The 26274-nt window shown below is 40.6% G+C and overlaps 1 protein-coding gene across 1 annotated transcript in view; it reads right to left on the bottom strand.

The window, feature by feature from the left end:
* IFT81 (intraflagellar transport 81) overlaps positions 1 to 26006 on the bottom strand; it is a 36962-nt gene extending 10956 nt beyond the window's left edge. Inside the window, exons 1-10 of the mRNA XM_082293300.1 lie at positions 25821 to 26006; positions 24812 to 24915; positions 23676 to 23856; positions 20686 to 20775; positions 19568 to 19633; positions 19139 to 19249; positions 17832 to 17916; positions 11580 to 11743; positions 9211 to 9306; positions 7270 to 7416 (exon numbers count right to left, since the gene is read on the bottom strand). Coding sequence (XP_082149426.1) covers positions 7270 to 7416; positions 9211 to 9306; positions 11580 to 11743; positions 17832 to 17916; positions 19139 to 19249; positions 19568 to 19633; positions 20686 to 20775; positions 23676 to 23856; positions 24812 to 24915; positions 25821 to 25964 — 1188 coding nt within the window. The 5' untranslated portion in view covers positions 25965 to 26006. The remainder of the gene's footprint in view (positions 1 to 7269; positions 7417 to 9210; positions 9307 to 11579; positions 11744 to 17831; positions 17917 to 19138; positions 19250 to 19567; positions 19634 to 20685; positions 20776 to 23675; positions 23857 to 24811; positions 24916 to 25820) is intronic.
* Positions 26007 to 26274: the final 268 nt, after the last annotated feature.

Below are 26274 nucleotides of genomic sequence, written 5' to 3' on the forward strand. Positions count from 1 at the left end.
GAGCGAGATCAAGAAAAGCAGCTCCACTGCTTTCTGTCCCAGCTCACTCATTTGCAGGCCTGAGATCACTCCCTTCTGCTCACCACCATTTGACAGCTGGAAAAGTAAATACTCCTTGCAAAACGTTATGGGAGTCATGGATAATAAAAACTTAATGCAGCAGTAATTTGCACTTGTAACAGAGCCCCAGCTCTGCACTGCACAGCCCCAGCTTTGCAGACCAAAACATGGTAACAGAGAGCAGCAGAATTGGAAGGGAAGAGGACATGGGAAAACATTTTATTTCTTTTTAAAATATTCTCAGTAGTTTAAACGTGTTCTACTCTTTCCTTGACTCCTGCAGACCTAGATGATATCGCTGGCTAAGTTTTCAAACACAGGAAAATAAAAGCAGAGTCCTTGCATAGAAAGAGAAAAATGCAATATTTATTTCACTCAAAATCTAAAGCAATGGAGAATTTATATTTGTATTAAAGACTGAGCAAAATAATAAAAACCCTTACAGTCCAGCAGCCTTAGCTAATTTATACCTGAACCTGTGTGTGTTCAATTTGTAACACAAGTACCAGGGGTTGAAAGAAACAGGTAAGATTTTTCTGTGCCTTAATGTTTTCCATCTGTCGTGCAATCTTAGCTCTTATTCCTGGATTTTACATGAGAGCTATGAGGTAAATGCCAATCACAGCTCAAAAATGCATTCTGATCCAGAGATGGAAAGCAAATAAATTTTATGAGAGTAAATGATGTAAAAACAGGCTTCAGAAGGCTCCTGAATGAGGAGGAGTTCAGTGTGTGCAGGGAGCACAGACCAGGCAGCCCCAGAAGGAAAATGAATCCCACTCCCACTGATACAGGTTTGAAATTCAAACATAAATGAACTGAAATTTTGGAATTTACATTAATTTTTCTTTTTGTGAAATTATCCCTCTCCCTTCTACAGAATAAATCCAAACCCCCAGTGTGACCATAGGCTAAGAACCCCCAGAGTAACTGTATGTTCTATAAAAAGTGTCCTGGGCAAAATGCCCACAATGAAATCAACCCTGTTCATCTGCCATCCTGTGCAATATCTAGGCCAAAGCTGCCTCTCTCTTGCTACGCTCCAGAACTATTTTTAAAGCCAAAAGCTATAAACGTTTTTGGTGAAAGAACAAACCCACAAATTACTCAATGTGCTCTATGCAGATTGGCCTCTGTGTGGCTTTGGGATAACATCCTACATCCTGCTACTACCCAGGACAAGGATAGACAAGGTCACCTGAGCCCTGTCACACTCTCTGGTACATTACTGGCACATTTCATACAGCAGTACCAAATTCATTCCTTTTCATAGCAAATTCAATCACATCCTCTTAGTTAATACAAAAGACTTTTTTTCTTTCTTTCTTTCCTTAGACAATACCAAGCTTTCTGTGATTTCCAAGTGATTACAGAAGTATAAATACAATCTCTGTCAATTGAGGAAAATCTAAGGCAAGCATAGTCATCTGTCTTGATCCCTGGGACATTTCATTTGACCACTGGAATATGAGAAAGAATGAGGTAAAGGATTAAATTAATACGTGACCACACAGAGCTATCAAATCTGAACAATCTTCTGTCAGTGTATCCCAGGATGAAAAGCAAACTATTATTCTCTTCACTTTTAAGGTCTTGAAAATAGCTCGAGTGGGAGGTAGAGTATTTGCATATTCAATATTCAAAGCATAATGTATTTTACAATGGAAGTCAAAGGATCTTGTTGATTAACGAACCAATTCCACCACTGTTCTATTATTAGTTGATTAACTTAGGACTATATAATACAAATTTCATCCAAAATGAACTACAACTTGCTCACAGTGACAACTGAAATCTGTTCATTTTAGGAGGTGGATGTCAGTCAGCACAATCTCTGGCTTTTTAAAGCAAACTTAACCTTTCACACAGCTTTTATTGCAGCAAACAACATAAAACAGTTATAAACAACAGTAGGAAAATGATCATCTGTGTAGAAAATCAATCAATAATTTGGCAAAATGTTCAAAAGATCTGATCTACTCCAAGGGCAGCACAGATTAGCCTCTCAAAATCTCACTGCCTGAAGGCTCCTTTAGATCCAGGGCCAAGCTCTTAGATTTGACTCTACTTAAATCAGAAGCTTCTAGGGATCTTACAGCAAAATTAGGTTTCTTCAGCCTAAAAGCTGAGAATCATTTCATAGGTTTCCAAAAATTAAAAGAAAATATAAAATACCAATGTTTTTCATCTGTGTGAGCATTGCTTCTGAGGCTTTATACACCTCATGTGTACATGAGAAATCAATGCCACAAAACACTGCATTTTACTGTGGTGAAAGGTCTTTTAAATAATTTGAATAGTTCACAGAGAAATAACATTGTTTGGCTACATCACTTTCAAGTTGAGTAACCAAAGGAATCCACTTCTGAGCAGCAGCATTTTCCCATAGACCAAGGCAACTGCTCCCTGTGTCCAAACTCAGCAGGCTCATCCTGTGGAATTCCCATGGATCTGCCCGTGCAGTGATGTTCCAGTCAAGGCCACGTCCACCAGTAGCTTTTCTTTCTCAAGCAATTTAACACAAGCAGTTATTTCAGCTTCAAAGATTAAATGACTGGACAAGAACCAAGTGCTGGCACTGAGGGAGCAGCTGAAGCAAACCAGCCTGGAGCCCATGTCAGCTGAGTTAGAGCCCCTGGAGACACAAAAACCATCCAAGGGAAAGCAAGCAAAGATTCTGCCTTTTCACTTGGCTATTTTTATGGGGGACTGTAACATAACAAGCATGGAATGCAGATTATGGAACATGGTGAATGAAAACAGGGCTTTGATCTCTCACACAACGTCCCACAGCACCCACCATCCCTGGGCAGATTTCCTGGATTATGCTCCATTTTTATTGGAAGAATCCAGCAATGCACCTACTTTATGCTTCTCCATTTATTAGAATCTGGAAGAGGTTGGTATCACCAGATTCAGTCTCTCCACACTTAGTGAAGTAATTATTATAACAGTTCTAAATAAAAATCAAATCTGGGGTGTTGAAATGGCTTCTCCAAGGGCATCCAGAGCCTGACAGGTTATCCCCCTCCAGGAAAGGACATCACCCTGGTGACCACGTGCCCTCTGTGGTCAGAACTGGGACCAGAGCCCAGCTCCTCTATGTCAGCCTTGGCCTTTCACTACAAGCTCTTCACCTCATCTCCTTTAACCTCACACTTGCCCCAGGAGAAGTTTTCACAAGGTTCTTATTCCAAGATTATCATTAAAGGAGAAAATGGATAAGCCTGTTTACTCAAAAGAACAAATCACAGATAAATCACTCACTTCAGAGTCAAATCTTTTAAAATAGTATTTTCTGGATTAATGCAGCAATTTGATTGTGTTATTGTAATCAAAATGCTCTTCATACGAAAGTACTACAGAAAATAAAGTATTAATTGTAAAAATAAAGTGTTTCTTTATGAAACACATAACTAAACAAGGTTTCAAATAAACAGTTTAGTTAAGAAAATTATTTGCATAAAAAAATAATTGCAGGAAATCTTAGCTGACTATATCTGTTTCCATTAAGAACCGAGGAACAGATGTTTTAATTTCTAACTAGACTAATTAATGGATACAGACTGTCCAAAGTACTAAAATTCAGTTAGGAAAAGTTCCTGAAAATGACAGATTTTCCATACTTTTTTCCTAAGAGGCTCTAAATTTAAGCTAGTACAGCCAATGTTGGACAGAGTTAATAACTCAGACATTGAAGGATGGGCTTCTAAAAGATAAGAGCAGTAGAACCTCGGTCTAATAAAATGAAAGTATCCTACAGTCTGCTCATGGCACAGCTCAGCCAGGAAAACTCCTTCTTAGCATTTTCTAGGAATGCTTGCTTCTGCTTGCAAGAAGTATTAAAGCAGCCATTAGTAATACTTTGAATCAATCCAATTATTTATAATGAAAACCCATTTTCAGTGCTCAGGGAAGATGTACAGATCAGTGAGAACCAGGATTTATCCGTGGCAGGGGGTGCTGAAGGAGTGCTCAGCTCTGGGAGATTTTCCTGAATCTCTGCATGTTTGGTTCAGGTGACAGGAAGCTTCCCACAGCAAAAATCTGGCAGATTCAGGTGGATCAGCAGTTTTTGAGGAAAAGTGACAAGATCTTTGGTCTGAGGCTGCTTTCTCTGTTTGCAAATGGAAACGTTTGTCTTGTTTTCCCAGGGGCAGGTAGGCATGGATGAGCATTTGTATGGAAAAAAGATTAAACTCCTTAAGTAAATGCATATGCAAACCTCACACACCTGTGAACAAAGTGGGAGGACTTCTATGCCAGGTTCTCAAAACCAGACTAATTCCCACTCCTGCAGCTCAGCACAGCTGAGACAACTCCGAATCGTTGGGAAACTCGATGTTCTTGGGGCCCTGTGCTGGACTCTGGAAAGTACAATGGGTTGTGTAAAGGGCTAAAAATATCCCAGCTTTACCTAGGATCACTTGTAATTGAACCATCCAGCATTCCAAGTGCCAACATGTGATTCCCTAATTTTCAGGATGTGACAGCTGCAGCGAGGAGCTGCCAACTGTGCCCCCTGCTCACTGCACTTTGTTTGAAGTACTTAAAAAGATTTCATAATCCCTGAAGCAGACAATTTATTCCTACTTTGCTGTGTTTGATGTAAATGAATTGGTTATTCCCTGCTGTTTCTCCTGAGTTCTACCCAGGTGTACAACCTCTCAAACCCAGTGGAATGCTTTTCATGATTATGGAAGAAAGCAAAACACTGGCACCTAAAAACCTAGGCCAGGCTTGACCTTTTGGTGAATGAAGGGCTAAGACTACCTCAACTGGAGATCCAAATGCTGGTTTGGGAGCACAAGTTAGGAAGGTGCTGATTCTTCTACTGCCTAGTCTTGAGAGTGCCATGGGATGTAAGAGGACAGAGTAAAGTGAGGTAAGGCAAAGATTAGAAATGCTGGGTATAGGAGAAAAACAGTCCTTTGATTCAACTGTAGCATGTTGATAGGATTAAAAAATCCATTTACATTTAAGACAGCAAAGCTATTTGTTAAAAACCCCTCTTTCTCCCTTCTTAAAAATGGAGGAACTAAATGTCAAATGTGTGACTGAAGAGGAAAGTGTAAGGAAGCTCTGGGCTGTCAGAGTGTGAAGGTTGAATGTACAACTCCTCCTGTCCCCAGGAACCCCTGAACTGCAGCACTGACTCACCACGACATTAATCAACATTTCCTTTGCTATTGGCTCAAAGCTGGAGCAGCAGAGCACTGAACCAGAAAATACAAATCCTAAAGCAGAACATATCAGAAACAAACCTACAGCAGAAGGTTGGCTGGGAGTGAGGAACCAAGACTTTCACTGGGGAGGGAGAACCTGCTCACACCACTTTTGCTTCATTACCTCTTCCGTGCCAATCCTGTCTCTTCTCTCAGTCCTGGCTCCTCACACCCCAGTCTGAGGCAGGACTGGCTCTGTGCATTTGCCATGGACTTTGAGGAGATGCAGAATCTACACCACCAAGGCCCTGTGCAGCAATTTTGGCAGTAGACATTTACAAAGAATTAAATATCACTGTCTCCACCTTCCAGATGAGGAAACCATGACCTTTGAAACAGAAATGATCAAAAACCATCAAGAATTCAAATCCTTTCCTAGCTTTTAGAGACAGGAAACACCCTTTACACTGGTGCCTGTGAGTACCACTGCACTTCACTGAAGGAAGTAATAAACACGAACAGGACATGGATTTATATATTGGCTTCCTTGCCAATACACATTTCCTTGCAGAAAGTATTTTACAAACAAGGAAATGCTTCTTATGAAAAGACAAACAATTCTGATTTTAAGCCAATGGTTTTCTCCAAATTGCTCAGTCATTTATCCTTCACTCTGCAAAACGAAGACTTGAAAATATTTTAAAAATCAAAAGCAGAACATATTTGACCAAAAGGAATGCAGGTCATGTCCAAAACAGGTCTTGTCCTTTTTCTGTATTGAGCCACTTCCTCGTGTCAGACAATTAACTTGAGCTTTTCATTACTAAGCCTTTTACAAGGTTATGAGGTTTCCTTCCTACCCTGTTCTCCTCAAATTTCTATGGATCAGTTTCTTGTCTCCCTGAAGAATAGGCACAATTATTTCTTACCTTACAGTGCCTGTGCAGATAATGTAGAACATATGCTGCTGTCTTGGTAATACATTCTTGTTGATTAATTAAACACTTCTTTCCATCACATGTCACAAAACACAAATTATCATATTTCTGCTTTTAGTTTTGCTTAAAAACTTGTCGAAGACTCCAGCAACGTGCCTAGTGGAGCTGAAAACCTTGGAGTGGAGAGAAATCTAATGCAGGGGGGTCCTTATTATTGCTACCTAAGGAAAGGGTACAGTGTGTCATGGGAAGAGAAACCAACATCTTCATTTTCCACGTCACAGGTAAACTTCATGCCATTACTCCCACCTGTATTTTCATCCACACTTTCAGATTCCTTTAAAAGTAACTGATTTTGAGGAGCAGGCACATCCTATGGGATTAGGAAGGGAGTTCCTTCTAAAAAGGGCGTTCCCTGTATTTAGTAGTATGTAAAAAAAGCACAAAAACAAAGAACAAGCAAGCAAAGAGTGTGTGCCTCTGGCTAAATGATGGCAGTGCAAACAAAGACAATACGTGAGAGAATGATATTAAGTCAGAGAAGGACGCAGATAAAATTCTCTTCAGTTTAGTGATGCTGCCTGTAAGTTCCCTTAGCAGGATTCTTCCCGACTGGGAAAAATTAATGTCTGAAGAAAAGCTAATTTATTTTGCTGACAAACCAGTACCAAACTGCAGCTCCCTTATTCTTGGCAAACTTTTGAAGCAGAAAAAGCTGCTTTGAGAAGTGCAGCTGCAAATCTCACTTTGCCTGGGCCAGACTGTCTGTGCCAGTCAAAGTCGGTGTCGCAGGTAAACTTCAGGAGGGTCTGGGAAATCTGGGTTTTAAGTAAGAACTTTTGTGGGTAATAAATACCAGAGGACTAATTACATCTCTGATAATCACTGGTATTATGCTTTATAATCATACAGAGTTTCTATATTATTTATAATCATACTGACCTTTATAGTTAGTTATTCACCATCACACCACTGTGATGGTATTGCCATTATTTTGGCTGGAATGTTAAGACAGCCCAACACTGAGTCCTTGTATACCTTGCAATGGATTAGGCACAATGTGAATAACAGAAATCAATAACTTGAAAACAGCTACAAATCCCTACCTCCTCCTCAGTCAGGACTTCAGAGCCTTCCAGCTCATGGGCCTGACTGCTCTTCTGCTCCATCTGCCTCTCCAGGCTGGACATCTCTTCCTTGGCAGCCTGAAGCTCTTCTGCCTTGGCTTCCTTCTTCCGGGAAATTATAGAAGCCTGCAAGATCATTAATGTAAAAATTGCCTTGTTCAATCAGGAGAAAAATGATTTTTAGAAAAAATGCATAAATTACATACAGCAAGTTAAACCACGACCTCACTGAAGTTGGCTGCAGTATCCCAACTTTCTCCAATTTGGATAAGGTTTCCAGCACAGCCTTTTTTCCCAGATTCAAGCTGATCTATTTTACATTTTAGATTTACATTTCTTCACCTCATCTTTTCATTTTCATTGAGGAAAAAGGCAGGCATTTTAGCTGCTCCATTTCTTCTGCTTAGTCCCTCTTGGTGCATATGTAAGGTACACCAACATGGCTTAACTGGAAAGTTATCCAAGATTTCACAAATGTCATAATACAGATTTTTATAACTCCAACCTACTCCAACCTACAGAAATATGTTGCACTAAAGCAGAACTGAGCCACTAAATCTTGGCAAATAGCTAGAAGATGATGAATAAAGCAATAAAGTACAAAAATAGTGTAGATTACAGATTTTTCTTTCTTTTTTCTGACTTAGAAGATAAAGCACTTAAAAAATAATGCTTTATACAAGATTGAATATTTAGTAGTACCTGAGTTTTGACCAGAACAGATTTGGGAGCAAAAGTATACATTAGTTCAAGGATTTTTTTAAAAAAGCATTTTTCTCTTGCCAAAGTATCCTGTTGAAAAATATTCTAAAATAACACAACACATTCATTTAGATGCAGGTGCAGGAATTTAAGGCATGGCTGGTTTCTTCAAGTGAAAGGGAAAACTTAGAAAAAAAACGAAGCCAAAACACACCAGCTTTCTCACACTCAGCTGAGAGGACCAGCTTTCTTCCTAAAAAAAATCTCCAACAGAATTGTGCTGGGGTGGGAGCTCAGCTCTTTGCTGCATGAGGTGTCTGTGGTGACAAACCAGGGGACAACAGAGCTGATTATTTTGTGAAACAGAACCCAGGCCCTGGCAGAAGAAAGCAAAGAGCACCACGGGCTCTGAGCTCCCAGCAGCAACCTCAGCTCCTGGGGTGGACCCTCCTTGGTCCCAGCACATTCCAGAGCAGGATTTTCTTTCAGGAAGAGCATCTCTTCCAAAATAAAACGGTGTTTCACGTCGCGGTTGCAACTGAACTCCAGTACACATCTTATCCCCATTTTTTCCCTCCCACTGATACATTTTCCTTAAGTCTTTTATTTTTCAAGCCTGTCACCATAAGCATCACGCTGAAAATTGTCCATAAAATTAGCAGTGGTGCAGGTTGCCTGGAAAAGGAAGCGCTCAGGTTCCTGCATAAGCTCTGAAAATCTCTGAGTTCATAAATCCTTTTTATAACTTGGGAATTTACTAAGCCTGGACCAGCCAGCCTATTTTGTAGCAAGATTATTTTACAGCCTCAGGATGAGAGATCAAAGAACTCCTTCTTATGAGATGCAATGGAGAAAAATGGCATGTGGTCAGACACAAGGAAGGGACAGAACTGCAGCAGGCAGCCCTCATGCTGCCTTGTAAGAATCCATCCACAGCTGGAACTTTACCGAAATAGCTCCTGCAAAACGCTCCTTCCAGAACTGCTGTGATGCAAGGACAGCAGTCAAAACATTCACTGAAACGACTGAAAGCAACATTTGACTCAGCCCTAAACATACATATGTTCAACAGCTCTTTATTTTCCTTTTGTCCTCCATTATTCTGTATTTCTACTGGTTTCTGCTCGATAAATCAAAGGAAAAAAATCAGCACATAAACCAATCAGTGACTGATTTTCTCTCCTGCTTCTGCTTAAAACACATTTCGTTCCTTCTTACCTGCTGGCGATACATGGAGAATTTACTATCAGTTGGCTCATACTTCATCATCCTTTTCTCAATAAGCTGATTCATTTGTGCATTGACTTCATTTATCTGCAAGACAGAGTGGAAAACTAAGGAAACAGAGCTTGGTGTCTTTGTCTTCTCCAAGAATTAAATGCTTTGCAACCCAGATTTACAATCCAGGAAGTTCCTTTTTTTAAAGCAGAGAAACAGACCCAAAAAGCACCATGAGTCATTAAGTATTGGCCAGGAAGAGGCTGTTTTTGGATTTCCAGTTCTGTGACTTTATGATAAGGCAGAACCATGATTTTGGCCCTGAAAATGAAGTAAACTGGTGCATGTGGAGAGAAAATGCAGTGAGTTGGTAGAAAAAAGACTGATATTGCCATATACTGAGTGATAAATGTGATTTTATTGACATGAACTAAAATTCCCTTTCATTGAACCCTTTAAACATAAGTTCAAAGGGAAGCAAATAAAGATTAAGTGATAAAGATTTCATCAACACTTTGTAGAGTCACAGACCATCATATTCCAGGTCTGTAGTGCCTTCCTCCTCCTGCCACAAGATGCACTTGATTGTCTTTACTCCCAAACTGCTGAGCTTCATTCCAGTCAAAGCTTCAGAGCTGCTGCACCTGGAGCTCTCAGCCACACACCAGACTGCAGATTCCAGCTTTCCCAGTGCACCAGGACTCTCACCAGCCATGGCAAACACAGTCACAGCAACCTTCCTTTAATTCTCTGCCACTGCTAAGGCAGCAGTGCAAACATGTGCTGCAATGCTGTGGAGTCAGACCATAACAGGGACAGTGCTGGGCATCACCCTGGCAATTCTGGGAGCAATATCCATGTGCTTGAAAAACTGAGAATCTCAAATAAACTGCTCAAGAGGACTAAAAATACTCTAACACCTGGAAAAAAACCCCAACTCTCCTGTGAATTCTATGTTATTAGTGGTAGAACAGGCTTGAATTTTAAAATGGCTTAAGAATTCCCTTCTGTGAATAAATTCCTGGGTTTTATATTGTAAAATGCATGGTGGAAACATGCTTAGTGCAGTTCAGCTCCTTTTTAAGGCACTGAGATAATAAAAGGCTGACTTAAAAAAAAAAAAAAAAAAAAGCTGCCTAAGGCCATGCTGTGATAACAGCCAAGTGTATGACATGTTTCTATTATCTTTCAAGAAGAAGATACTTCCAAAATATAACAAATCAAAGGTTACATCATGGAGAAAGAGGAAAAAACATAAAGCTTTTTAAAATATTGCCATAAACCAAACAACAGTCTTGGAAAAGAAATGTGCAAAACAGGGTTTCAAGCATGCCTGAAAGACATAACTGCAGCCACAAATATTGTTTTGATTAGAGGAACTAATCTAGGAAAGCAGAGGCTGAATTACAGAGCTGGTTTATTATTTCAGCCCTAATCTGCCATTTATTAATGCTGTCATCCCTTAAGATGGATACTCTGTTTCCTCATTATCTCTATTTCATGGCAAAGCCTGAGCTGGGAATCCCAGGAGTATTAAACTGGTAAGAGAAGACATTTATGATGTAGGACTACTCTTCTTGCCTCTAACATTGGTGTAAATCTTCATCATATCATCAGTAGAAATACTAATAATTAGCATTCCTCCAAATTCTTCTAGGACATAATATTTCATAAATTATCTTTCATTTAGGATTATGCAAATATGAAAACTTCATTGAGTGAACATATAAATGTACTTCTGTGGCAATAAATCCCTCTGCATGTTCTGGATATATCTGACAAATAAGGGTTTTTCTAAGACTATTTGCCTTTAACTTATGAAAAAGCCTAGAAAGGTGAATCAAGTATTTGATGCCCAAATTTTCTTTGGTCTTAAAAACTAAACCAAACAATGCAGGGCTCTTCCAAACACTGAGGAGTTCTGAGCCACTGCACATGGATTAAGGCACCATCTTGTGAGAATACATCCCTCAGGGAATGCTGTTCCCTCCATAAGCTCTGTACGTGTTGGTATAAACCCCCTCGATGGCAGGGAGAGCTTCAATCAAGTGAAATCTGAAGAGAAGAAAAATCAGCTCTTTAGTGCTAAATTAACACAATTTCCTCAATAGCACCTAAGGATATGTTTGGGTTTGGGGTTTGGATTGGGGTTGGTTTGTTCGTGTCTCTTTTGTGGGTATTTTAATAAAACCTTATCAGAGAGTTTGCATTTAGTGATTAAGACACCTTTGGTTTTACAACTGAAGGGATGTTCCTCTGGGAATGAAACATTTTCTCCAGGATATGAAGTAGGGATAAGAACATTGCAAAGTCCAGGAAGCTCAGACCATGCTACAGAACACAAATTAAGTGTGACCTTGGTCCCTCACCTCACTTTCCAGTGCAGTGAGATCAGCTTGAGTCATGGCTGGCTCTGCAGCCACCTTTTTTAAGAAATACACTGAAGTCTTTTTACTTTCCATCTCTCTGGGCATTTTTTCAGTAACCAGGTAGGAACTGAAATTCATCTCCTCTTCTAGTTTCTTCATTAAACCTTAAAAACAAATCAATTCAGTGAGTGTCTATAAAAGCAATGTAGCAGATAACTAAGTTTGATTTCCCCAACACATGAAAGTATTTAGCAGCTGATTACAATAACAACAGCATAACATTTGAGTCTTCTTTTCAGTGCTCAAAGAAAGGGGGAGTTACTGGATTTAAATTTTTAATCTGGATGTTAAACAATATAAGAGGATTTATTATGCACCTCTATCTCGAACATATAACTATCAGCTCCTTGAGAGACTCTTCTCACTAATAACAAGTAAACCCCATCTCACATGAAACTCCAGCTGAATCAGATAAAAAATTCAACACACAGCACTGATATAAACAGCCATTGAACCCTTATCTGTAGAAAAATCTTAATTTGTCCTACCTCATTGACAGATTTATTATATCCTTGGAGAGTCATGCTTAAAATCAAACTTTTTTCTATCTGGCATCTAAAAAGGCCTTAAAATGGGCAAAGTTTAATGTATGCCTACTTTAAGGGTCCTTTATATTGCTGGAACCCAGATTGCCTCCCTGTGAAGATTTCTTCTTGCAAGAACAAACATTTAATCTCAGGACAGTTTATAGACTGAGAATGCAGAAAATAACAATCCAATAGAAAAAAGCAACCCCATTTATAAGCTGTGCTGGACACCAGCCTGATGCACCTACACCTTACCAGGCTTAGGAGGACTTGGCTCTTTCTAGGCAGAGTAATTCAGGCTCCTTAACAGATCATTTATAAATAAACCCAAGTACATGCAGATAAGAACAATTCACAGAGAGAAAAATGCAACAGAATAAAAGGAAACATCTATTTAAATTACACTGCACAGTCTCCACTGACAACAGGCTGTTCAGTGCAATTATTCCTCTGAGACAACTGTGCCAAGGCCTACAAGATTTGGAAGCTGCACATCAGATGAGAGTGGGAATGAGTATTTCAGAGAATTTTTCATGATCTAGGTGACTGAAAGGTAAGCATCCAGGGTTCTTTCTCCTTTTCAAACAACTTGCTAGGGTTGGGATTTTGGTTCTCTCCATATTAGGGAGAAGATGGAATTGTGATGAAATGCCAAGGAAAACAAGAAGTTCACAATTTCCATCTCTTTCATTTACTGCACAAGCAGAGAAAAGTTGAGCACAGAGATACAAAAGTACAGCTGATGCTGCTGAAACAGAGATGGGAAAGGATGTAGATGAAAACAGCTTTTGGTTCTCAGGCTGAGAAGCCTGACTGCCAAAGGGAAAGGTCAGGACAAAGTGAAAGAGCCCAGGAAAAGGGGCCCCCGTTTTTCTGCTGCCATTTACCTCTAAATCAGTGTCCTGAGAGATCCTCCTGAGCCCTGCTCCCAGCCCACTCTGACAGGAAAGCTGCCAGAAGGGAAATAAGCCATCAGCTCTTGAGAAAACCTCAAGAACTGGGAGAAAGAAAACAGGCCCTGGGGAAAGCAGCACTGCCAATGAAGTCGAGTCAACAGAAAGTAAAAATGAGTGGGAATTCCTCTTTCCCAGTTGGTTGATTTTTGAGTTTATGGAAAGCAACACTACCACAGGACCTTTTCCCCTTCGTGGAAGGGTCATTTATCAAAACAAACAGCCCCCAGACTGGTTTTGGAGTGGGAGAGTGGAGTTGCTCTGCCTGTGGAACAGCCATCGTGCACTTGGCACTGCAGCTGCACCCTGGGAAACACACTGGGACTTTCTGGGAGAGATTTCCCACTTCTTTCCTCCAGAAGAACTCGATTCCAATCTTCCTCAGCCCGCGACAGAGCTGGGCAGGAGGGACCACATTTTATGTCTCACTAGAAATCTCCCACCTCTGCAAATGCAGCAAAGCTGCTTCCCACGTACCCTGTGAGCTGAATTATCACCTCAGAACTGACTGGAACACCACTCCCAATCTGATATTTATAACCAAAATCTTTGGTGTGGAAATCAATGTGATATCAAATTATTCTGGTATGAAATATTAATAATTTAATCAATTTCTTGACTTTTTTAGCAGCAAAGAAACCTGCATATATAACCTATACTTAATTTCTTGTGCTACTCCAGTTTTCTGATAAAAATGTACATGCCTAAAGGATTTGTTCTAAATATGACAAGAACCACAAGAGCTTTGATAAGAGCAGAGACCTTCTGACTTCACAGGGTATAACCTTGATCACAATCTGATTTATTTCTCAAATAACCTCGGAGCTGCTACCAAGTCCTGTTACCCCCTGAGTGGTTCTGTGTCATCCTGAGTCCTGATGGAGCAACAAAACAAGTTAAAACTTGATATCCTGATGGGGAAAGACACGATGTCAACATCCCTCATGACTAATGTCATTTCTTTCCTGAATACATTGGATATATTTTTCCTCCTATACAACTCAACCCATGGAGAAGTAACTACCTAAGAGCTACTTTTGCCTCTTAACACAACCTTAAAAACCAAAACACAGGGCAGCTCCTGGTTTGAGGGTTTTTTTCAGTGAAAAACATTCTTTTGCAAATTCCCAGGCTAGAGGGGAAGAAAGGCCAGCATACTTCAGATCTTTCCATTACACATATAAATTCTGTTTTTAATGTTTCAACATTGACTTGTGGTTACAAAATCTACACACGTAAGCGGCACAGAAATCTGGCGCTGTGCCCTCAGGTTATTTTAGCAAGCTTCTGCCAACCACGTATTTACATGTGGAGAGCTATTCAGAGCAACTCCTCATGTTTTCCATTCAAATTTTTTTATTATTATTATAAAGAGAGGGATGGGAGAAAGAGTTTATTCGTGCTTGCTCAGTCATGTAGAAGAGAGGCAATTTTCTCTCCATAATTCTGTTAATGGAGCTAAAACTTGATTAACCTTGTGCTCAGAATCCCACTTCTTTTCCCTCTACAGGCTGCCAACTGGGCATCCTGGACCAGAACCATTTGCAACAGGAATTCAGTTTTTAAAAGGGGGGAAAAAAGAGAGAGGGACACTCATTTCATAGACTCTCTGCCAACAATTTATCTAATACCACATGGGAAGGCCACGACCAAGTCCAGAACAGACTTCCAGCATCAAATCCTTCCCTTCCCTTTCTGCAGCCACAAAGGCTGAAATGATTCCCTCCACAGCTTCCAGTAACACCACTCCCACTTTCCCTCTCTTAAACAGAGACCTGGGACATGCAAACACTGGCAGATCAATCATCCCTTCGATATATCCTTGAAAAACCAAAAAGCTTCCTGAATTTGTGATTCTAAGTTCTGCTTTTCATGTTTGTAATTATTACCAGAGCTCTTTGAAACCTCTCTGACCTTTCAGAGCTCTTCTTGAATGTTGAATTGGCCCGGGGCTGCAGGGCTGGATGTACCAGAGCCAAACCCAGAGGCAAAGAAACTCCTCTGGCATTTTCTCCCAGAAATAAATGCAGGGAAGGCACCCCATGTATGACAGTGGGAGCTCCAGCTCTCCCATTCTCACACCTGACCCACAAATTCTTCTCAGACACTTCTTAGGGAAGAGCCCCACATGCCATAAATATCTTGCATATACATTATTCCTAGAGGAATATAATGGAATTTTGCTATTCTTTAAAATATGTCTTGTTGGTATGGGCTTGGGTTCCTGAGTGATGATGGTCACTTCGAATCAACAGTCTCCTCATTATTCAGTCATTTCCCTATTTTTATTTCACCAGTGATCATTAGTTATTTTCTTTCAAGAATCTGGTGTAAATACCAAACAAAAAAGAGCCAAACACCCATTCCATTTCTCTAAAACTTCCACTAAACTCCTTTTAAGCCTTTTAACAGAGACCACATTGAATTTTTGCTGCCTTGTTTGTTCAAAAGAGTTAATGACCTTAAAAAAGTCAACCATAGCAACACCACCAATTTTACCAACCAGACTTGTCTTCTCATCACAGATATCAAATTATCTTAAAAGTGCTTTACCACGACCTTGCATCAATGGACAGTGACTTTATAATAAAAAAAATCATTGCAAGATGAAATAAAGTTCCACCTAAGCCAGTCTCCTTTAGCAAACAGTTCTATAGCTTTAATTGTAATGTGTTCTGCAGTGTTGGAGGAGATAATTTAAATTTGGAATTTTAGGAAAAGATCATTGTGTGGAAGAGAAAAATACTAATTTTTTATACCAAGTGGAATATTTAAGTAATAGGTTCCTAAATTTCATCAAGAATGAAACAGGCATCTGTACAAAGCAATTCCTCTTTGACAAGTATCTTTGAAGTTCTCAGTGTTCTAAATCTATTTCTACATATTAACTTAATGAAGTTTATAAATTACACATTTTACTGTTCATCAACAAATCATTTTAACACATTCTTTTAATCAATATTTTCCAGCTACTCATTCCCATCTTCATATTTCTGCCAATAAAGTACCAGTAATGTCCTGGAAAATGGACAGAGATCAAGAATTCAGTGATTTGGTTTGTTTCTTCATGTTATCAATTTCTGTTTGTGCAGCAGAGATACTCAAAGCAAGATGATGTCAATCTTGCAGAGCTGGTGTGAGCTGGGTTGTGGTTATTCAGACCAGAGGCCAGGGTTCATAAAAACACTGTTCATATTCAGTACAACAAAGACCACAAAAAACCCCTCCAGAATATGAAAATTTATATTACTTAGTGCTACCAGCAGCAAATCCCTCTCTAAACAATATCCTGAGTACAACTGAAGTTATTAAACAGGGAAAGATTGAAGTTAATAAACAGGGAAGGACTCAAATTAATAAACAGGGAAGGAGTGTTCTGTGAACCAGCATGATCACTTTCAGCTGTTTTGTAGCAGCTCATAACAATTAATGATACAATTCAAAGTCTTCTAAATATTATGTTTCTAAGAGTTAAAATCCTACCAACCACAAGGCATATTCTCCTGGCACAGCTCAAGCAGGCTGATGCTAATTGCATGCTAATGATACTCATGAATATGTGCTAGTTGCATTCCTTACAGAGTTCCTTTACACTTCCTTAAATGTAAAATTAATTATAAAGTGAAGTAATCAAATCCATAAGACCAACAACAAAGCTTCTGCTCATTAGCAGCAACTTTGAACATTTTATCTTGTTTAGGCAGTAAAAACACCTGAAGTATTAAAAATGCAAGAAGTTTCTTTTAAAGGGAAGGATCCAGTGAAAATCCAGCTGTTGCACTGTCAGCAGACAAGGCTACACTGATACCAGGAGGCAGCTGAGGTACCAAACTGCAGCCAAAGGGAATTTTCAAAATGAAATAAATTGTGCTATCTTGTAGACCAACAAAGCTTTTAAAATAAATGGAACCTATTCAGTGCACTGTGGTCACCTAATTTCAATTATTAAAAAACCCCACAGTTGGCATTCTGTAATTGCTGCTACAGGCAGTGCCTTTGTAACTGGGGAAAGCAATTACAAAGCTGAGTCCTGAGGTCTTTCTTTGGGCAAAATTTCAACACAAGTTTTCTTAAGTAATGACTCCAAGCTTTGATTGGGAACATCTAAATACTTTTTGTTTTTTCTCCTGCAAGCAGGACTCGAGATAAGGAAATTAAATATGTTAACTTTATTTTCATCTCAATGATTAAATGATATATTTACTGGCTTTTTATTATGTTACCTTTGCTTCTGTGAACTGAACCCACCGAGTTTCCATTGGCCTTAAAAAAACCCAGGAACTGAAATAGAAATGTTGACACAGCTTTGCTGTATAAACTCTCAGACAGCTACTGCAAAAAAGGAACAGTTATAAAATCCACTGCAAGTCCCTGTGAGTACAGAAGATGGTTCAGATACTCCTTTAGTTCCACTTGTGGTTCAGTGGCAGATGAAAATCATTAAAAAAATCAAAGTTAAATTACAAAATAATAACAATGCTACAAGGTGGTGACTGAAAAAAATCCTTTAACTCAGAAGAGCTGCCAAAGTAGTTGTGTGATGCAACTGAAATAGTAAATGCTCTTTTCAAGAGTAGGACAATGACTCCGTTTACTAGATTTAAATTGAGAAGTAGTCAGATTCTATCATTTTGGAAGTAATTTATACACCATTCTTATAGCATGTTTTGCATCACACTAACCTAGGATGCAACAGGAAAAGCCCCACTTACTTTCTGGTTTTGAATCTGCCACCACGTGCTGCATCTCCTTCAGCTGGACCTGGGCTCTCTGCAGTCTCTGTTCCGCATGGAACAACTTTGGAGAGACAATTGGACACACACAAGCTCATTCCTTGGAAATCCATGTGCAAACAACTAAACCAATGGAGCCCCAAAAAAACCCCAAACACAAAACATGGCAGCTCTAACATCTGGTGATTTTCTGTTTCACAAGGGAATGTGCCAGACCAAATTTTCAACACTTGGCCTGAGTTTACTTGGTATTCCCTCCTGTTAATTGAGAAGAGTGTTCTTGTTCTCCCAAGTGATATTTTCTCTGATGGCAGAAATTCATCCAACAGTTTTAAAAAAAAAAATATGAGTGGCTTGAACATTACAACAACAAAAGGCAGCAGGCATCAGGATTGCAGCAGATAACTCTCCTTATCCTGCAATGCAGCTGAGCTGCCACAGCAATCCACTGTCCATCCTGAAAGCAGTCTGGAAAGCTTCCTGCCAAACAAGACCCAGCTGATTTGCATTTTTGTGACTTAGAGAGATGTGTAGGAAGAACTGGAATTAGCTGGACATCACATTCATTTTAGTCGTGATCTCACTCAGGCTCAAGCAAAGACCCAGTAGCCTGAGAGGCCACTGATTCCCATTGATCCCACATCCAGACACAGACTGCACTATGAGAAATCTGAGGGCTTTTCCCATTTTAGTGAAGTTCAGGCTACAGAATTTGGTGAGATGGTGTAACAAAATGGCACTGGATTTTACATAGGTCAGGAATAAAACCCACCCTTACACCTGGATGTCAACAGCTCTAAGGGCTTCTCAGGACATCATTTTTCCCAAATTTAGGGGCGTAAATCCCAAGGCTGCTCCTGAATACATATTGCCCCCACCCAAGAAAAAGATGAGGTATTTGCTGCATTGCTCAGCCCCTGAAATCTTCGTGCAGATCACAGAGACAAAAATCAAACTAAGGAAAGATTTGCTCACTACCATAAATATGAAGAGTTCCCTTCGGGTGCTCCGGCAGTAAGTCATGGAACGTTTCCTAGGAATGCTAAAGGATGATGTCAGTGGGAGCTGAGGCAGCCAAGTACCTTCACTGTGGTGTTCAAAACTTGCAAGGTCAAGCAAGCCTCTTCTTTTAAAATGTACACAGATCTTTTACATGGGATTTAATTTTCTGGGGTTGGGAGAAATTCTCCCAACTACTGTTGATCCTGATGTATTTCGAAAATGCACGATTCCCAAACAAACATCAACAACTCTTTATTTTAACAGGTATGTTGTTATGCCAATACCTGACTTTTTTGTTCTTGTTTCTGTTGAGCCAGAGATTCTTCTCTCTCTTTCTCTAAGCGAAGCTGTCTTGCTATTTCAAGCATCCGTTGATGATTTTGTACTGTCTCCACCTACAGCAAGCAGATAAATAGTGCATGTTGCTGTCAGATAGTTGAGAAATACATTAAAGAGATCATATGTCTCACAAGCCCACTTAGCACTTCACTTCCATACACGTTACTACTCAGAAACGACAGCAAAGTACTGGACTCGAGATTCTTAAAAGCTCTGGATCAACGCCTGGGGAGATTCCCTGTAGGTCAATTAGTTACTTGATTCCTTCCTAGACATACAGTGTGTTTATCTTAATCCTTGTTTGCATTCCAAAATCAGAGTTGCAGGCCAAGGATTATGACACTGAAATGTAGGAGCGTTACTTCTCTTATTACCCTCTTCTTAAGACGCTCTACTCTTTTGGCCAGTTGATCTTTCTCCTCTTCCATTGCACTGATGTCCTAAAAAGTAGGAAAAACAGATAAAGAAATATTAGTTTATTCCCCATGTATATTGGATTGGACTAAATTCTCTTCAAATTGATATGAAAATCAGAATTATTCCCTGAATACATGGAGGCGGTTATAATTTTATTGATCTGTGATCAAACATCCAGGATTCCAATCTCTCTTCTCTCTCACTTCCCCCACAGTTCCCACTCTCTTTATGCTAACATTCTTCATCTGCATCCTTGAGTATTAATGTGAACATTTAAAATAAAAGCAGGTGGAATTCTCTAAAATAAAAACAAACAAACAGAAACCACCAAGGAAAAATCAGCATGAATTCAACATCTGATGCAGTCTGACATATGTTCTTAATGTCACCAGCATTACCCACTTCCTGGCAGACCAATTTGCATGAAGTTGCTTATGAGCGATGTCTGCTGCCACTTTTTGTATTAAAACTGTCTTAAAAGAAACACTTTCTAGTGCTGAAACATGTATCTGATTATTATTCTCCTTTAGTCCTATTTTACAACAGCAGGGCTCCACAGATTGATAGTTATGAGAGAAAGGAAAATGAATTCTCCAAATGTAGACCTTATCTCAACATTTGCTTGGCTTGTCTGTGTGTCCACTGGAAAGCTGTACACAAGCTTAATTATTCTGCTGAAACAGAGCAAATATCTCTACTTAACACTTGAGCCACGTGGGTTCATCATTTCAGTTGACTTAAGCTCTTAGTTCATTCAACACCCTCTGGAATTATTAGCCACTATCAGGAAAGCAAAAGGCTTTGTATCAGTTTGCATTCAGAGGAAATGGAGCTCTAATATTTGGAAATCATGCTGCACAGAGTCTTGGCAGCCTCGCTCCCCAATCTGCTTCAGAAAGCTCAGCTCTAAACACGAGCGAGGACTTTCTGTTTGCCAACAGAGAGCAGTTTCAAGAGGCAGCTGCAGTGCCCACCAGCTCTGGCCTCTACGGCTTTCACACTATCCACAAAGCCAACAAACACGGAACCGACATTCAAAAAACCAACTACATAAAAAATTGTGGAGTTTTTTTACCCTTCTTATTTCTGCAGTAGATAAACCAGATATTTTGAGCTGCTCGTGCTCCTTATGTAGGTTTTTAAATGCTTCCATGAGTTCTTCATACTGTAAAATGAAATGGAAATCAGGCAGAATGAGCTCTGTGTCTATGGATTTTCAGATCAACACACTGTTTTACCACTAAGACAGTAAATGTAGACATAGAAATATGGTGAGAACAAGATAAAAAGGCATTTTTTCACTGCAAAAGCCTGTCAACTTACAAAGCAGAAATAAAAATAAAATCACAGTGCATTATCTTCCATTTGAAGGGACAATCAGAACTTCACAATTTCCTCAGTATTTTCATCTCTTGTAATACACAGTGTATTTGCAAAATAGGAAGATAAGACATCACCTGAGAGGGACAAATTAACAAATTACTCTCTCTTACTATACATCTGTATATACCAGATATACAAATTTATCAGCCCCAAAAGGAAGAGTTTGCTCTAACAACACTCTTGATGGAAGCAATTGCTGACTTTCCAGAGTGGCCCAAGAACAGAGCTGAGTTAACATGTGAGAAATGGCTGTGACACGTTGCATAACCCTCAGAACATCCCAGAGATTGATAGATGCAGCTCAGCACTCAGAGACAAGGAGACAGTGTGCTACTTCCACACCAGTACTTTGCCCACCAGGAATCTTAAACTGAGAGGCAGTGTGAAAGTCTGTGTGGGTAGAGAAATAACAGGGGACAGCAAGAGTTTAGAAATATGGAGAGGAAATAAATTTAGATTCGACTCGGAGAAACGCGAGCTGAGGTATAAGGAAAGATAATCTCCACAGAAACAGCCCTTCAATGAGATGGAAAAATCTAAAAGGAGAGTATCAAGTCATTTTTTACTTCCTGGAAAGAGCAGTTGATATGAAAGGTGAATACCAAATAGCAACAGCAAAGACGAGTTCAAATAAAGGCATCACAGCCCTGAGCAGTGAAGCAGCAATTCCCTTCTATAAAACCCTGGGGAAGCAGCACCCAGAGCATTCTGCTCAGGTCTGGTTGTTTCAGTATCTAGCACACACTGACAAGCTGGAAGGAATTTTTAAAAAATAGCAATAAAATGGCTAAGGAGGAGAAGATAAAATCATAAAGAGCTGGATTAAGTGGCAAATAAAGGTGTGACAAGGAATGCACAGGCTGGACAAGGAGAAACGAGTTACAAAATGCAAGAGTAAAGCCCAACTGGCTTCCACAATACCCCTTCTGCACTCTGGAAATCCTTTAACAAAAATTAAAGAGCAGATGGTCTCTGAGCAACTGCATTCCCATTGCTGGTGTCCAAGAGTTTTCCTTTGTGTGTCTACCTCTGTCAAATGAGGAGTTCCATAAGTCTTTTCCTCATTGGAATGTAAAATTTCAAGGCCAATGGCAGGATTCAAACAAGAACAGAGCACAGTTTGATGGATCATAACAAAAAATAGTTCTCACTTTTCACTGTGGGTGCCCCACCTGTACCTGAAATAAAGGACACGCTCAAATGACCAAAAAAACACCCAGGTTTTTGGATATGGATATTTCCCTATATGGAAAGAGAGATATCTGGTACCTGGAAGCAACTCACTGAAGCCTAAACAACTAGATTAATGCCTGAAGTTGCTTATTTCTTAAACTATATATTGCAGGCAATCCAATGTCTAAATCACAACACAGCTGGGAAGGTGGCAGGTTGCTGAGTATGTTCTACAAGTAATTTACAAAAGTACATTTGAGTTTAATTCTACACACCCATAAAACTTGACCATGTTATAAGGTGTCCGAACTCTCCTTTTTGAAATTTCCCTTAAAAGACACCACTGCAAGACTGTATCTAAATAATTTAGGCTAATTGTTTAATTCATTAGTATCTAAATATTTGCACTGTCATGTTATATTGCAGTAAGGCATTTTATTACCCCAGCTTCTGTTTTGAATTAATCAGCAGGGTATTAGTTTAATAAGATGGTTCTATTACTGTAATCCCAAAAAGGAACGCATCTTACGTAATGGAAATTATGGAGGTGGATATTTATACACATTAAAACTGTGACATACTGAACAAAACATACAATCTGCATTCCTTTCTCTCTCTGCTACTTCTGCTGAGTTATTTCAAGGTATAAATCCAATATTGTTAGAGGTAACAAAAAAATAAAAGGCTTAGTCAAGCCTCAGTCAGACTGTTCAGCTTTGCTGGTGCACAGTTAATAGATCAAGTTACCTCTTACAAACACTCAGAACCACTGTGGTTTTACAGAACAAAAGGCACAGAAAACTGGAAAAAAATTAAGTAAATATGTACCTCAGGTAATAAACCCAAAACTTTGGTGCACTTCGAGTTTTACATTTCAAACCCACCCAGTCTATCTAAAACCAACATTTAATGCTCACAAATGAAATGGGAACATAATAAGTAGGAATGTCAGCACAGAAAAAAAGAAATCTTGTCCTTATTCACAAAAAAATAAATGGTTAAAGTGGAAGTGGAACGAGGCTAATACAAGTATTAGGCGTCAAATACTATCAATTGACTATCATGACTACCAAATACAATCAACGGACAATTAGGTCTTCTTCTTCTGGTCATAACATTTTCTGGACTTGTCTGAAGTGGTAATTCATAAAGTTAAAAATATCCAGGTTATATTTCATAGAGAAAAACCCCAAACCTGTTCAAAAATTAAGAACTATAAGTCTGTCTGAGCCAACATGGCTCTGAACATTATTTGGCACCCAGTACTTAATGGGCTTAAGGCCTTTTAATTCAATGCTACTTATTAATATATAATTTCAGGGTTATTGGAAAAAAAGTGGTCAAGACATCTACTTTTTATTATGAATCTTTGCTTATCCTTGATTCCAACAAGCTCCTAACATAACTCACTTGAACATGTATCCCAGCATTAACTCCCTGATTCATTTATCCCTCCTCCCATTGGCACGTTAATTAATGTAAAATGTTGGCATTCATGAGAAATGGTACCTGTTTGTTGAACTCAGCCACAGTATCATCCTGTAGGAACTCTGCTGGCACTTCCAATTTCACTAAGAAACGTGCCAGGTAAGCTCTTTTCTTGAGTTCACTGGTCCTCTGAAGAAGCCAATGTAAGACAGGATGAATTACAAGTTTGCTTCCAGTAACCAGCCCTTGGCGAAAAGCACTCCTGTATGGAACCAACCAAGAGAAAATGCCAATAAATCTCAAACAAAAGAATGCTGGCTTGGAACAAAAAATCTGCAATGTTTTGACATTCCTTCTCCACTTGCCTAATGATTTTCGTAATGCTGTTAGAAGAGGAAACGCTCTTGATGAGGCTGAGAATTGGGTTTGATCAGCCTGGAAAAGAGAAGGCTGAGGGATTTGCACATTCCAGAACCTGAAGGGAGCACGAAATAGAGATGGAGAGGAACTTTTTACCAGGGCCTTGAGTGCCAGGACAAGGGGGAGTGGCCTCACAGTGACAGAGGGCACAGTTGGATTAGATATTAGGAAGTAATTCTTCCCTATGAGGGTGGTGAGACCCTGGCACAGGTTGCCCAGAGAAGCTGTGGCTGCCCCATCCCTGGAAGTGTCCAAGGCCAGGCTGGATGGAACTCTGAGCAACCTGGGATAATGAAAAGTGTCCCCGACTATGGCAGCGGGTTGGAACAGATGATCTTTAAGGTCCCTTCAAACCCAAACCATTCTGAGCTGGAAGTCTTCAATTTAGGCTCCCAATTCTTCTACCCTGAGTCGGATAAAAACCCCGTAAAACACTAAAAGAATAAAGCCAGCAGCGACAACTCCTCGTTTCCTGTGACAGCCTTGGGGGATGCCGGCAGAGCGGGGGGAGCGCGGGATTTGGGATCACCTGGCGCAGGTGAGACCGGGAGCGGGAGCGGGACCGGGAGCGGGAGCGGGACCGGGAGCGGGCCGACCCCGCCGGGCGGGCGGCGCCCTCTGCCGGCCGGAGCCGCCGCTGCACCTGCGCAGGTGCGGGCAGCGCCCACCTGCAGCCACACCCGGGATCCCACCCCAACACCCAGACGGGGCAGCAGTGCTCACCCCAACTAAAGGCCCTTACCATCTAACCTAAACAAGGCGTTTTAACACGATTTGTAGGCAAAAAAGGTACTCACAGGTCCGGCACAGTCCCGGGAGGTTTGTATTTGAGGATTCCAAGGAGATTCAGCATTCTTTTAGCTGTTTGTTCTGGCAGCTCCTCTCTAATGTCGACAGCATGCTAAACGGTTTATAAATTAAATAGGTAATTTTTCTTTATTAATTGCTATTAATATAGTAAAAATTATTGTAACTATTTATTATAAAACAATCAATGTAATAATTGCTAATTATTAGGATAACACTATATTATTTACTATAATCAATTGTTATTATTATTTTTATAAACTTGTTTGTCCAAGTGATGTTAATTAACTGGCAACACTGAAAGAAGTGACTTTATTAATTTACCAGATGATAGTGAGATACTCTGTAGGGAACATCCCTTAAATCACCAAACTTCAATTCTCTTCTAATGGATTTTCCTGCAACATGAGCATTCAGGTCAATTTACTCCAGGAATACCTTCTCCCTGCTCATGGGATCTCATCTATGCAGTCACACTGACCACATCCACCCGGGAAGTCAGATATCCTGGCACTCCAAGGCACAGATATCCACACCCCAGGTGTATGAATCGTCCCTTCTGGTCTCACACACACTTTTGGCAGCCTCCAAGGAGAGGGATTTAATCTCCATTGCAACAGCACAGTCGTGAGGTTCAGTTCTTGCTCAGTTCCTGCCCTGGCTGTGTGCAAGACACAGCCTGACTTTGACTTAACACAATTGTCAGTATGAACCAAGATCTGTATCCTTAATTTCACAGGAAAAATATAGTCATCAGCCTCTGGGGGACAAGTATGCTGCCTCCCTGTCCCAAGAAACAACTGCGGGTTTGCCAAGAGCACTCAGATGCATAGGCAGGAAGGATCCTTGCCAGGCACATTTATTTCCTGGAAGATTCATACAAGCTGTTTTGGTGAAACAAACACGCCGCGGGATTATACTGAGCCAGACCTAAATAAAAGCAAATTCCAGTGTCAAGCCACCTCAGGAGGTCTGAGCACCTCTGAGTGCCCTCCTTACCTTCGGGTCAATCTCCCCCAGAACATCACTGAGCAGCTGCAGCAGCTGCAGCGACTCCAGGGAGTCAAAGGAGATCAAATTGTAGTTCTTCCTGAAGGGCTCCTGATTGAGCTTCTCAACAATGAACTGGATTTGGTCACCCATAACCGTGTCCCGGGAAAACCTCTGCAGAGAAGACAGAGCAGATGCCGGGGGGGCGGTGACCGGGTCCGGCCGCCCCGTCGGCGCCGGCAGCGGGGCAGGCAGCGGGGCAGGCCGGGCCCCGGCAGGGCAGGCAGCGGGGCAGGCCGGGCCCCGGCGGGGGCTGCGGGCGGGGGGGCCGGGCCGGCAGCGGGGAGGCCTCGACCGGAGCCTCCCGCGCGCCGTTACCGCGGGGACGGTTGCCAGGACATGGCGGTGACGTCACTACCGGCGCTACCGCTGAGCGGCGCCAACCGAGCCGGGGCCGGCCGGT

This window comes from Coloeus monedula (assembly GCF_965178545.1).
Source record: "Coloeus monedula genome assembly, chromosome: 18".
Lineage (NCBI taxonomy): Eukaryota > Metazoa > Chordata > Aves > Passeriformes > Corvidae > Coloeus > Coloeus monedula.